The sequence below is a fragment of the Notechis scutatus genome, chromosome Z, assembly GCF_049901735.1.
Source record: "Notechis scutatus isolate UNSWTSFEM ecotype Mainland chromosome Z, rNotScu1.2, whole genome shotgun sequence".
Taxonomy (NCBI): Eukaryota; Metazoa; Chordata; class Lepidosauria; order Squamata; family Elapidae; genus Notechis; species Notechis scutatus.
The window spans coordinates 69423606-69438154 of NC_142025.1; the positions used below are offsets into that span (position 1 = coordinate 69423606).

The 14549-nt window shown below is 38.4% G+C and overlaps 1 protein-coding gene across 2 annotated transcripts in view; it reads left to right on the top strand.

Moving 5' to 3' along the window:
- SUGCT (succinyl-CoA:glutarate-CoA transferase) overlaps nt 1-14549 on the top strand; it is a 440323-nt gene that overhangs the window by 388707 nt on the left and 37067 nt on the right. For both annotated transcript variants that reach the window (XM_026674825.2, XM_087947679.1), the window contains one exon: nt 13098-13161. In XM_026674825.2, coding sequence (XP_026530610.1) covers nt 13098-13161 — 64 coding nt within the window. The remainder of the gene's footprint in view (nt 1-13097; nt 13162-14549) is intronic.

Here is a 14549-nt window from a genome sequence, read left to right on the forward strand (position 1 = left end):
GATGGCCTAATAAAGTGAAGTTTGGCTATTAGTTTTCTTTTAGTAGTAGTAAAATATTTATCTGCAATCATAGCCTTGATCAAAATATATACATTAAAGTACAGCAATCATTATCAATTCAATACATCCTTTCTAATATTAACAGTACTATTTATCAGGATGTGTTTTTGTGTCTTCCTTGCTGCCTTTGCAAACAATGCAACTTGTTTCCATATGTTTGTCTTCATCAGAAAAAAAAAAGAGATTTGTTTTCTTCTGGATTAGATTGATTCACTCATATTAACAAGAGTGTAATTTCCGTAGTTTGCAATATAGTAAGTAATGGGTCAGATTTTCCACCTGTAAATCATTACAGTTGGATAAATATAATGCAATTGGTAAATCTTTATATCTTTCATCCAAATAAGCTATTCATCAGGATTCGTACAGGATTCTGACACTATTGACATCATTTGAAAGTAAATATCTGTAAAAGCTAATCCCAGGCAATAGGATATAAATGAGTGTAATAATATGGCCTTCTTTAAAGAATTTTACTACTTAGTTAACTAAAGCTTACATACCTACTCTCTGTCTTGTTTGAAATTCTTAAAAAAATAAGTAGTCCCTCAAGGATGTTATTTGTGTTATATAGGAGCTCCTGATCTAGAAAAAAGTTGTGAGAGTAATTTTAGACATTTGTTCCCATTTGGTTGTTCATGAAGGCTGAATAAATATCAGGTATAAGGGGTAGTTTCCTATTATATAAGACTATTGCTTTCTTTAACCATTCTTTATCATTATGTTTATTGATGTAAAGCCCACTATAATCTTAACATTGCCATTGGTATATATAGGGGTAAAACTAAGGTTGATCTTAATAATTTATTCGGGACCACTTCTAGATCTAGATTCTAAATCTAGATCCCAACTTGAGGCCCCATGTATCAAGTGTGATTCTATTTTCTCTTGAAAGATCTTACATGTTAGCTGTCCTATTGAGTAGAAGAAAGCTCATTGATCTCATGGCCTCCATTCTTGCAGATACTATGGTCTGTTTTGTCATAGTATTTCAGTGAATGAACACTTCCTTTTGTTCAAGTTAGTGTACCAAGCAGTTGTAGTCTTGACCATGAATAAAGAAGACTCAGATTCCCTCTCATTCATAAATTAATTTATCTCTAGCTAATTCTTCTCTTGGTTTAATTTTCCTTCTAGATTGCTTATAAGAAAAATATGAGTGCAAACAGAGCCATTGTACACCACAATAGCACTTTGGAAGAAATTTAATTTAAAGAGTACACAAATTTTAAAAAATGTTTGTATAACAAAGTAATTGAGACAATGCATATAAATTGACTGCATAATAATAACAACAATAACAACAACAACAATAATTTAAAAAATAGTTCTGTTCTTGAAATGTAAACAGGTGTAGTTTCTTGGCTTTTGAATAGTGGTTAAGGCACCAGACTAGAAAGCAGGAGACTGAGCTCAAGTTCAACAAACCTTCTCAGGGTTGTTGTGGGGAAATAGGATGAGGAAGATATGCTGGATATGTTGGATATGCCTTGAGTTATTTGCAAAAATAATAAAGAAAGAATATGAATGAATTACTTATTAATGAATTAATTAATAATGAGTAAATTTCCATGTCACTGAAAGCATGGGCAAAAACAGGAGGGCAAGTTATGCCATGCATCAGTTTTATTTTTTTATTTAAACAAATTTATATAGCTGTTCATCTATATATTATGTTATTGCCCAAACTGGATCAAATATTCCAGGTGTGGTCTTACTAAGGATTTATAAAGTGGTACTTCATACTTCACGTGATTTTGATTCTTTTCCTCTGTTTATACAACCAAGGATTAGCTTTTTTGGCTGTGTGGGAAGAAAAAGGCTATTGATCTATCAGATTCAACAATGTCTTTGCATGATAGTAGACCCCAGAATAAAAGAGACATGAACCAAAGTTTTAGATAGGATGATTTCAAAATGTACCAGAACTATTTGTAATTCTGCTGAGCTGTTGCTGTGGAATGTGATTTTGCAAAGTACGTAGTTTTGAAAACTGTGAGAAATAGGTAACAGAAAGTAGACGGTGGATAGAGGTTTGAAATGTACATGGGTATATGTGGAGACAGTCAGTAAGAAAGAACAGAGAAGTAAGTTGTGAAATGCGTGCAGAAAAGTATAAAAAGAATATCTTGGGATGTGTTCAGGGCCACTGGCCATGGCTACTCCTTGCTGGGCTCAGCCATGTCAATGGACCTCATTGCAATGAGTTATTGATATAAGTTGTGTTATGATGGCTTTTCATGTTTTATTTATTTGTTTATTTTATTTTTATTTATTTGATTTGTCAATCGCTTACAAGATAATAGGTATAAGTATATACATAGTTATGAATACATGAAATGGGTACATATAAGAAAAATAAAAGAAACAATAGGACTGGGATGGTAGGCACGTTGGTGTGCTTATGAACGCCCCCTATAGACCTCTTAGGAAAGGGGTGAGGTCAATAGTAGACAGTCTAAGGTTAAAGTTTTTGGGGTTTGGGGAAGAAACCACAGAGTCAGGTAGAGTATTCCAGACATTGACCACTCTGTTGCTGAAGTTGTATTTCCTGCAATCAAGTTTGGTGCGGTTAACCTTGAGTTTGTATCTATTGTGTGCTCTTGTGTTGTTATGGTTGAAGCTGAAGTATTCATTGACAGGTAGGACATTGCAGTGTATGATTTTATATACCATACTTAGATCAGACCGAAAACAGCATAATTCAAGGTTTTCTAGGTCTAGAATTTCAAGTCTGGTGGCATAAGGTATTCTATGAGTAGAGGAGTGGAGAACTCTTCTTGTGAAATATTTCTGGACTTTCTCAACTGTGTTAATATCAGATACGTAATGTGGGTTCCAGACTGATGAGCTGTATTCGAGTATTGGTCTAGCGAATGTTTTGTATGCTCTAGTTAGGAGTGTGATATTACCAGAGAAAAAAACTACGTAGGATTAGGTTAACAACTCTTAATACCTTTTTGGCTATGTAGTTACAGTGGGCTCTAGCACTTAGATCATTAGAGATGAGTATTCCAAGGTCCTTTACAGAGCTTGGATCATCAACAAGGTCCTGACTATTCAGCTTGTATTTTATTTTCTGATATTTTTTGCCAATATGTAAGACAGAGCATTTATTTGTTGAGATTTGAACTTGCCATTTGTTTGACCATTATGATACATAGTCAAGATCTTTTTGAAGGGTAGCAGTATTGTCTGTGGTATTGAACAGCTTTATATCATCAGCGAAAAGAACGCAGTTGCTCTTAATATGATCACAGAGGTCATTTATGTAGAGTATGAAGAGAGTTGGTCCTAGAACACTGCCTTGGGGGACACCACTATTGACAGGTACAGAATTTGATAGGACATTCCCAATTTTGACCATTTGTTGTCTGTTTGACAGGAATGCTTCTATCCAGTTATTCAGGTGTCCAGAGATACCATAAGATTTTAGTTTTAGCAGTAGTTTGTCATGTACCACTGAATCTACAGACTTACAGAAGTCTATGTAGATTGCGTCTATTGCTTTGCCCTGATCGAGTTGTGTAGTCCATATGTTTTAGCAGTGTAAGAGTCGCAGATTATTGGATAGCTTTTTCCTAAAACCAAATTGTTTATTAGAGAGTAAGTTGTTTGTCTCTAAGTGGAGGATAATGGATTGGTTAATAATTGATTCCATGACTTTACAGGTGACACAGCATAAGGAGATTGGTCTGTAATTTTCAACTAGGCTGGGGTCTCCCTTGATCCATTGCTGTTTACAAATACTGAGCCGAAGAATGCGTTAAAGATGTTGGCTTTAATGGTGTCGTCGTTGCAGTCTTTACCATTAGGTAAAGATGACCGTGGCTTGTAACCATAGGTTAGGCAAGGAGCTGGTCCTGAAAGATTTTTCAAAGATTATGCTTAGAGGTTCGGCTATGGCAGTGGATAGCTTTTTTAAGAAGTAGGCACATATTCCATCCGGTCCAATAGATAGAGATGGTTTTAGATTGCATAGTGCTTTTTCAACATTGTCTTCTGTAAAATCGATATGTATTAGATCATTGTAGTTGTCTGTGGTTCAGCTAGGAAATACTGGGCATGATCCATTGCTGTTTACAAATACTGAGCCGAAGAATGTGTTAAAGATGTTGGCTTTAATGGTGTCGTCGTTGCAGTCTTTACCATTAGGTCCTATCAGGGGTGGGATGGACCTTGAGTCTTTTAGTTTGTTGTTTACAAAATTGTAAAAAGCACGGGTGGAATTGGTGCATAGAATGTTCCAAATTGCTCATGAAATAAACCTCTGATTTTAAATTAAGATTTATTGCTTGTGGCTTGTCTGTATTCCTATTTTATTGAATTATTTTTATGACAGCTGATTCCAAGGTTCCTCTCACAGTTACTGTTTTTGAACCAGGTTTTTCCTATCTGTACTTGTACCTTTGGTTTCTCCTGCCTAGATATAAAACCTTACTTTTCTTTACATTAAATTTCATGTTGCTGGATAGGTCCCATTGTTCAAGTCTATCGAGATCATTTGGTCCTGAGCTTGTCTTCTAGGGTATTGGCTGCCAACTTAGTGCCATCTGAAAATTTGATGAATTCCCTTCTATTCTCTCATCTAGGTAATTTATGAAGACATTGAAGGGTAGTGGTTCTAAAACAAACCTTGTGTTACCCCACTGCTTACTCCTCTGCGTGTAGATGTAGTACCTTTAAGGACTACTTGTTGAATACTGTTTGTCATCCAGTTACAAATCCATCTGGTGGTGATGCTGTCTATCCCACATTTTTCTAGTTTACCAAGAAGTAGAAGAAGAATAAAATAGAACTGGAAGGGACCTTGCAGGTCTTCTATTCTAGTCCTCTGCTCCAGCAGGAGACCCTATACCCGTGGTGGCAAACCTATGACACGCATGCCGGAAGTGGCATGCAGAGCCATTACTGCCAGCATGCGAGTCCTTGCCCAGAAAAGATCTACTGCGCATGCGTGCACGCTGCCCACCTGACAGCGAATTGTCAGATAACTGGCATGCGCATACGTGGGGGCACAGGGAGCGCAGGAGTCACATGCACATGTGCAGAAGCACGCAGCACGGTCAAATGGGTCGCGCCCGCATATGCAGAAGCACACAGTGCTGGTTACATGCGCAAAAGTGCACAGTGCGGGTTGCGCAGGTTGTGCAGGTCACGCACGCATGTGCAGGGGGCATGGGGGGCTGTGTGCATTGCCTTCTGGGTGATGGCACACAAGCATGAGCGCACAGGCATGCATAATTATCGACATGGGAGCCCAAAAAGATTAGCCACCACTGCCCTATACCATCTCAGACAGCGACTTTTCAGTCTCTTCTTAAAAACCTCCAGTGGTGGAGCGCCCATGATCTCTGAAGGCAAACTGTTCCACTGGCTAATTGTCATTATTAGGAAGTTTCACCTTAATTCCAGGTTGCTTCTCTCTTTGATCAGTTTCCAACCATTATTTCTTGTCCTGCCCTCTGGTGCTTTGGAGAATAATTTGACCCTCTCTTCTTTGTGGCAGTCCCTTAAATACTGAAATACTACCATCATGTCACTGCTAATTCTTCTTTTCTTTAGACCAGTGGTGGGATTCAAATAATTTTATTACCAATTCTGTGGGCGTGGCTTATTTGGTAGGTGTGGCTTGGTGGGCATGCTTGAGGGTCATATAACTGAGTGGGGCATAATTGGCGGTCATGTGACTGGGTGGGTGTGGCTTGGTGGTCATGTGACTGGGTGGGCGTGGCCAACTTGACATCACTCACATCAAGGGGTGCCTTGCCTGTCCTCTAAGAGATACAATTTCTGTTTCTATTTATTTACTATTACTGAACATCCAAAGTACACTATTTAATTCTATGTATATATGCCATATGTGTACATACATATTACATAGTATGGTGTGTGTAAAGGCACACAAAAAGATATATTATTATTATTATTATTATTATTAGTATACTACATATACTATATATTGTTGAGGTAATTCCCTGTTAGGAGAATGAGCGCATACAGGGAGACATATAGAGAGTAGTGTTGGAATAATACACACAGAGCACACAGATACACTGTACAGTAAATGTAGGTTTTTAATTCCAGAAAGGTTTAAGCAAAGTCCAAAATAAGCAGTCCAAAAGTCATTCACAGGTAAATCAGTCAGTTTTTCAATCCAGGGCTAATCCAAATATCAAATTCCAGTGTCAAAAAACAGTTCAGTAACAGACTTACATTAAATCCAGTAATATCAGTCAATTAGGAAAAATGGAGGACCGGCAATATTTTCCAACAGAAGGAAACAGAGATACTCACTCAGACACACTCTTCTGAGACTAAGACTAAGACTAAAACAACCCAGGTTTCTGGCTCCATCTTATGGCCGTTTGAGTAACCACACCCAATTGCAATTTTTAGCATGCTCTTAAAGAGACAGTATTAAAATGTTTTTTACTTTAATTAAAAACAGAGAAGAGCAACCAGGATGATTAGGGAACTGGAGATTAAAACATATGAAGAACGTTTACAGGAACTGGGCTTGGCTAGTCTAGTAAAGAGAAGGACCAGGGGAGACATGATAGCAGTCTTCCAATATTTGAAGTGCTGCCACAGGGAGGAAGGGGTCAAACTATTTTCTAAAGCTCCTGTAGGCCAGACAAGGAATGGAAACTGAACAAGGAGAGATTTAACCTGGAAACAAGGAGAAACTTTCTGACAGTGAGAACAATCAACCAATGGAACAGCTTGCCCTCGGAAGTTGTGCGAGCGCCATCACTTGAGACTTTCAAGAAGAGGTTGGACTGCCATTTGTCAGAAATGGTGTAGGGTCCCGCTTGGGTGGGGGTTTAGACTAGATGACCTACAAGGTCCCTTCCAACTCTGATTATCTGTTATCTGACCCTTGGACTAGAAGGTGACTTCTGAAATCCCTTCCAGCCTAAATTGCTGTGCTGTTTCAAAGAGTCTTCTGAAGCCAGGGTTTGTGTCCTTCCTTCCTCTTTTTTCTCTCCCTCCCTCCCTCCCTCCCTCCCTCCCTCCTTCCATGTATCTATCTATCCATCCATTCATTCATATATATCATTCACTTTCTCCTCCTTCCCTCCCTCTTTCCTTCTTTCTTTCTTTTTCTCCCTTCCTTCCATCCTGTCTTTCTTTGTCTGTCCCTTTTCTTCCTTTCTCTCTCTTTTTCTTTCTTTCCCTTTCTCTTTCTTTTCTTTTTCTTTCCGTCTCCATCTTTCTCTCTCTCTTTCTCTTTCCCTCTCTCTTTCTCTCTCTCCCTCTTTGCCCCTCTCTCTTCCTCTCTTCCTCTCTTTCCCTCTCTCGATTTCCCTTTCTCTCTTTTTCTATCCCTTCCCTTCCTCCTTCTCTCTCTCCTCCTAAAGCTAGGAGATGAGACCCACCTGAAACAAACACACACACACACTCTTCCAAGCGCCTGGCAGCATAACTCGTTACGAGGGTTCTTCCTGGCCAGTCTCCAGGCATACAAGGCTTTCAGGTCCAACAAAAGGCCGTGGGTGGGACTTCCTCCCCTCCCACTTTTGGGGAAAGTTGAGGGCTGGGAAAATAAAGCTAGGAAAGGAGATCCACCTGAAAAAAAAAAAAAACACCCCCACACACTTCTAAGCACCTGGCAGCATCACTCATTACAAGGGTTCTTCCCAGCCAGTCTCTGGTCCTGCGTTGCCTGAAAAAGGCAGCAGGCAAGGCTTCCAGGTCCAACAAAGGGGCCATGGGTGGGACTTCTTCCCCTCCTACTTTTGGGGCTGGGAAATTCAAGTGAGGTGTGTGCTGCAGCCTCGCTCCTCCCCCTGCTGGCAGCTCTGGGATAGGCAGCTTTCCTGACTGCCTGAAACGTTACCTTCCTTCCTCCCGCACCAAAAAAAAAAAGTGGCGGCTATAGGCTTCTTGCAGTGGTTTTACTCTGCTTCTCCAATATGCCGTGGTGGTGTTCTAAGCACCGGCCATGCAAGTTCACATTGAGCCCGCTGCACCGAAGGGACTTGCCCAAGCAAGTATGAGCATAGTGGTGCAACATTCCAAAAGAGGCAGCTGGAGGTGACTTTTTTTCAGTCTTCAGATGCCCCTTTTTCAGTGCAACTGGCCAGCTGCTCCCCTCTTTCTCTGCCTGTTTGCTCTGTATTGGCCGAGGAGAAGGAGAGTAGTTGGCCGGTTGGGGGAGGCTTCCTGTGCTGCAGAAGAGACAGTTGGAGGAGACTCTTTTTCGGTCTCCAGCTACCCCTTTTTCAGCACAACCAGCCAGCTGGTCCCCTCCTGGCCAGTTGGGGGAGGCTTCTTGTGCTCTTTTTCAATCTCCAGCCACCTCTTTCGCAGCGCAAGAAGCCAACCGGCCATCTACTTTCCTCCTCCTCGGCCATACAGAACAAACAGGCAGAGAAGGAGGAGAGCAGCCATCCGGTTGGGGGAGGCTTCTTGCACTGAAAAAGGAGCAGCTGGACATGTGGCCACCTACTGGGGGTCTGGGCCGGGCTGGAAGAGGCACATCCACCAGGAGAAGGAAGAAAGCATGCTCTGGGAGGGTGGGCAGGTGGGCGGATGTCCCCGGGCTTCTGCATATGTGCACTCCATGTATAGTGGCTGCACAGCCAGTACGCATGTGCAGCAGCTGCAGGACATCTGCCGAGCTGCGCCACAGCCACCACATGGTAGGGAAAGCTAGGAGAGTGACTGGGGAAAGTGGCCCCCCGGGTCAGGGGCATGGCCAGCCAGGGGTCGCCACCAGTTTAATGACCCACGCCAAATCACCACTGCCGGTTCACCGGAACCAGTGCGAACCAGTTGAATACCACCTCTGTGCCTCTTCCAACCAGACCCAAAACCTGCAGCTGTTTTTCATATGATTTAGTCTCCAGGCCTTTGATCTTAGTTGCAATTCTCAGAACTTTTTCCAAAGTCTCAACATCTTCTTTGTTGTATGGTGACCAAAATTGGTTGCATTATTCCAGGTATGGTTTTACTAGGGTTTGTAAAGTGACACTAATACTTCACATGATCTTGATTCTATGCCTGATCATCCACTAGGGCTCCAACATCCCTCTCACAGTTACTATTTTTGAGCCAGGTCTCACCTAATCTGTACTTATACTGTTGATTTTTCCTTTCTAAATTTAAAGCTTTGCTTTTCTCTACATTAAAATTAATTTTGTTGGATAGAGCCCATTGTTCAAGTTGTCAAAATCTTTTTGGATCCTGAGTTTGTTTCTGGGGCTATATCTGCCAGTTTAGTATCATCTGCAAATTTAATGAGTTTCCCTTCTATTACTTCATCTAAGTCATTTATAAAGATATTGAAGAATACAAAAATAGAGCCTTGTGGTATCCACTACTTACTTCTCTCCATGTGGATGTAGTGCCATTAAGGACTACTTGTTGAGTACGGTTTGTCAGCCAGCTACAAATCCATCTGGTTGTGATGTTGTCTATTCCATATTTTTCTAGCTTTCCAAGAAATAGGTTGTGATCTACTTTGTTGAATACCTTGCTGAAGGCTAAGTATACTATGTCCACAGTATTTCACTGGTCTACTAGTTTAATCACTTTGTCAAAAATTAAAATAAGATTGGTTTGGCATGATCTGTTTTTAACAAACCTGTGCTGGCCAGTAGTTTTGACTTTATATGTTTTGAGATGTTCACAGTTCTGTTTTTTTCCAGTATCTTCCTGGTAATGATGTTAAGAGGATTGGTCTGTAGTTTTCTGGGTCTGTTTTTTTCCCTTTTTTGAACATGGGAACCACACCAGCTCTTTTCCAATTTTCTGGAAATAAATAAGACAAATACCACCCAATAGTTTAACAGAAAAATCAGGCATATAGTGAGATGAATTTATTTTTAAATAGTTTGAAATCCTATGAGGAAAGAGAATGATTTCATGATTGTAATGTTTACAATAATAATTAATTATTGATATTTCTATATTATTACAGTAAATGAACTATTGATTATAGAAATAATACATACTCAGCAAATAACAGTAAAATATGCAATAATAAACAAAATAAAAGTATATTGTATATCAATAAAAACAAACTGAATTATATAGATGCTAACATTTTGTTTAATGAAGTTGAATAAAAATGGATTCTATGTATGAGATATGAAAAAGAAATATTTCAGGATAAAGTAAGAAAATTTTCAGCAATAAAAATTTCAGAATAAAGTGAGAAAATAGTCCACCTGAGTACAAAATTATGGGAATCTCTGACTGTACATTAGACTTTATTAGTTCAGAAGTTGATTTGATGAAAAGCACAATTTTATCTCAGTTACTCCTAATAAGAACTAATGAAAACTTTGTTTATCTAACAGTTTCTAGAATGTGTGCACATTTGATGCAGTGGAACATCTGCCTGACAGCTGTTTTATATTTTAGTATGAAATTAGAGAGTATGGGATTGTTGTTTCTAGATGAACATCAACTGGGTGGTCAACATGTCCAGCCGCCCACTATCTACTGCAGAGCACAGAAAAGCCTGAACTGTAACACAGATGATGCTAATCAACTAGAATTCTTTGCATCCTTAGAATGAGCATTTAAAACCACAGCCCTTCCCACAGAGACCCAAGAAAGCATCAAACAAACTATCATACCACAAACCAAAAGAAGAAGAGAACAAAACCAACTCAAAGCAGAGGACAGAGTAACCCTTAAAAACTCAAAAAGGACCAAACTATCACCATCCTATCAGTAGACAAAGTTCTAACCACTGTTATCATGAACAGATCACAATATACACAAAAAGTGAAAGATTAGAAGACAAAGCAATTTTCATCCCAGTGAACACCAATCCAATACAGAAACTCGATAAATCTCAGTTACTTCACCAGAAAAAGTAAAATCAGCAAAGACCAGTAGCAGATAAAAAGTAGCGGACTCATCCTTCCATACTTCTATGGATGTCCCAAAACATACAAGTCAGACATACCTCTCTATTCAATTGTATCATTACCAGAGACCTCAACCAATAACATTGCTAAAAAAATTGACAAAACCGTTTGGATATTCAGGGCAGCAAATATTCCATCCATTGTCTATTGCAGTCTCTCCAAGGAATAAAAGATGTGAAAATAGAAGATGAAATCATGGTCTCATTTGATGTCACAGCACTTATATACATAGAGCCAGAATTAGCCAAAAATCTATGACATTGCACAGCAAATCTGACCTAATCCAATACACCAGGATTGAAATACCCAGTATCATGGATCTGAACAACTCTTGCCTAACCACCTTTTTTCAGTTTGATGGAGAAATATATCAATAAATCAAAGGAATACCCATGGCATTACCACTTTCAGAACTAATAGAAGAGACCATAATGTAACACCTATAGCATTCCCATGCATGCAACCCATTCTGGCTTATGGATAACACCTTTGTCATAATAAGGATCAACACAAACAAAATCATCAATATATTGAAAGGAATAAAATTCACTATGGAAAAAGAAATCAAACACACATCTGCATTCCTGGATATCCTCCCCATCAGAGCCCCATCAAATTAGAACATGTCTATTGTAAAACTACCCACACCAACCAAGTGTTCTGCTACCAAATTAACAACCCAACCTCCCACAAGAGAAGCTATGTAAGAACACTACTTAGAGGAGCACAAAACTTCATCAACCCTGAACATCAAAAAAAGGAAACAGATAAATCTATACAACATCTTAAAACTAAGTAGATATCTATGCAACTTTTACAAAATTATCTGACCACTCAACCTTCTATAGCACAATCAATGCTAGCCTGTGAAAAACCAAAAAACAAACAAAAAGATTAAAACATATCCTCACCAGCAATCAACACCCAGATGACCAGATTTAACATCAAGACCAATAATCAAGAATGAAACAATATCTCAAACAAGGAACTACCAATGCAAGATAAATGAGCTAAATGGTACACAACAGTCTAATTAAAGAACCATCAAGATCAATCCTACCAACACCAACATTTCAATCCATTAATACATAAAATGAGAGCAAGCCCCACCCCCTTCTTGCACTGATAATGTTACCTAATTTGGTAGTGAAACATCTGCCAGAAAGCACACCAAATTCAGAAAGCACCAAAGACTCCACAATTCAATTCTGTGGAGAATATTTACAAATATTATCATCTATCCAAATTAGAGAGATCGCTAACACAGTATTTGATATGAAAAAGGAGTGCATATTCAGGGTCCATTGTATCGTTATATAATTTTGAAGGGCTAGATAGTGATCCAGATCTGAAGAAGACATGAGCCTAATGTGTTCATGGATACAAATCTTTAAAGAAATGGAAGCATGTGCAATAAACACACACGCACACACATCCAAGCAATTTTGGAATTGTCTTTTTTGCTTCAAATTTGGATCATTGCCTAGCCTGAATATTTCTTGGTCTGTAGTAGTGATGTTATTGAAGAGGCTCATCTTTTGCTTTTATGTATACAAAATGTACATCTGCCCATGTATATCTGGAACTAGTTAGTTGAATTATTTAGAAAATCACTTACAATGTGGACATGATCCAAAAAAAGAAAGTATTTCTGCATTGCACAAAAAATAGCTGAATTTGTTATTTTATTAAAACTCAGTTCCAGCCCTGTTTGGCATTCAATACAAGAATGCAAATCAATTGTTCAGGGATGCCATGAACTGAGAAAACACAGATATGCATGTGGCTATTTAATTTTAATCATATAAAATATGTGAGTTTGGGGAAAATGTATTATCTCCCTTGTTAGTTACCCACTTTTTTTAAACTATATACCTCTAAGTCAGTTTTATGTTGCCAGTAAAAATTCTTGAAATAACTAATTGATAAATTTGCTTCCAGAATCCTATATGGGTAGTCCTTAATTTGTGAGCAGTTGTTATGATGATATTGAACAAAGGAACTTATGACTTTTGCCAAAATTTTGAGTATTGCAGTGCCCATACAGTCATTAGCCATATATGTAATAATGGTTTTCTATATTATTGATTTAAAAATATTTTTAAAATCACCCTCATCACACTGATTTTATTTATTATTATGTTTTAGGTTCTGCACAATAAACTTATAATGGAGATGAAGCATCCAACAGTAGGGAAGATTACTGTTCCAGGTTGGCACATTTTCTTAAGATTAATATTACTCACTAAAATAAAAGATTTTGTAGAAATACTTCATGCATGGGCTTCAATGAGATTCTGTGGCTGCATTTGTACAATATATTAAACCATGAATCAATAAACTAATTGGTGATACACTACATCTGAGAAATTTCACTCCCATCCCTATGTATGATGGTGTGTTGCATATGATGGTACAGAGGCAATATTCCCACCTGCTTCCTATAGCCCGATCTCACAAATAACTTCTCAGTACCTCTGCTGTAAAGGTCTTCTGAATGACAGGAGCCATCCATCTAGGATGACAGCTGGTACTACATTTGAAACCTAGGTGCCACTTCTCCAAAAGCAGTATATATCCCTCAGGGTTCATTTAAATCTTATTATAATAGTCATCAAATTGTGTTAAGGACAGTTATCATTTACCTCATACAAAGATTACTTTAAAAATAATGTAAACTAAGGAATGCAGATGGTAGTGGTAGATGAGAGTTCCTATCTAGATTGTTCCTACTATTCAGGGCCCAGCTGCTTCTAAATGAGAAAGACTTCAGGTAAAGGAGCCTTCTGTATGTATTGGTTATTCTGCATGACACATGAAGGTAACATGGACAGTTAGAAGGAGGAAAATGCTTTATCAGAAGGAAAATATTCAAAGTAGTTATATGATTTCTATAGCTTTTTTCATGTGAGTGTGTCACATTTTCTATTTCCTGTCTCTGATTTCTGGAAACATGAGGCAAGAGACCTTCAAATCCTACCTCTTGGCTTATGGAAAGCTCCAATAAATAAAGAAAAAGTATTCTTTACTTGAAAAAAAACATTTATAAGCATAGGTTTGATGAAAGGTTTATTTTTCTTTTTTTACAAATGTTTCTGTTAAATCATCTATGTATGGCAGTCCTCAAATCATGTATTCTACAGTAGTTCCTTTGAAGTTAATTGCTTACCCTGGAGTCAGTTGAACTAATTGGGGAGGAGGGAAGCTATACATATTTGGACATCTGTGTTTGTTTTAGATTTACCTTGAGTCTACATAAATTGTGGCCTTATGTGTTTGTATGAAACGTTAAAATATGGCTGAATCAGAAGGACAATATTTCCCCCCTTCCATGGGAAGAAGGCAAATCTCTTGAAAATAGTAATTTTGTTTATATATTGTAACTGTGTGAGATGACTTAGAAAGATAAAGAAAAATAATGTGTAATGCAGAGCAGAAGTGAGGAATAGTGAACTCTTACAGTGTCTTACCTTCTACTAGCTTTAGTTTGATAATCGAGTTACATTACTAGCTTAAGCACACAAAGGGGATGAAAGCAGGAAAGAAAAAGAAAGAAAAGAAGATATTAACTACTGCTAAGAGGAATAGATTCCTCCCAGG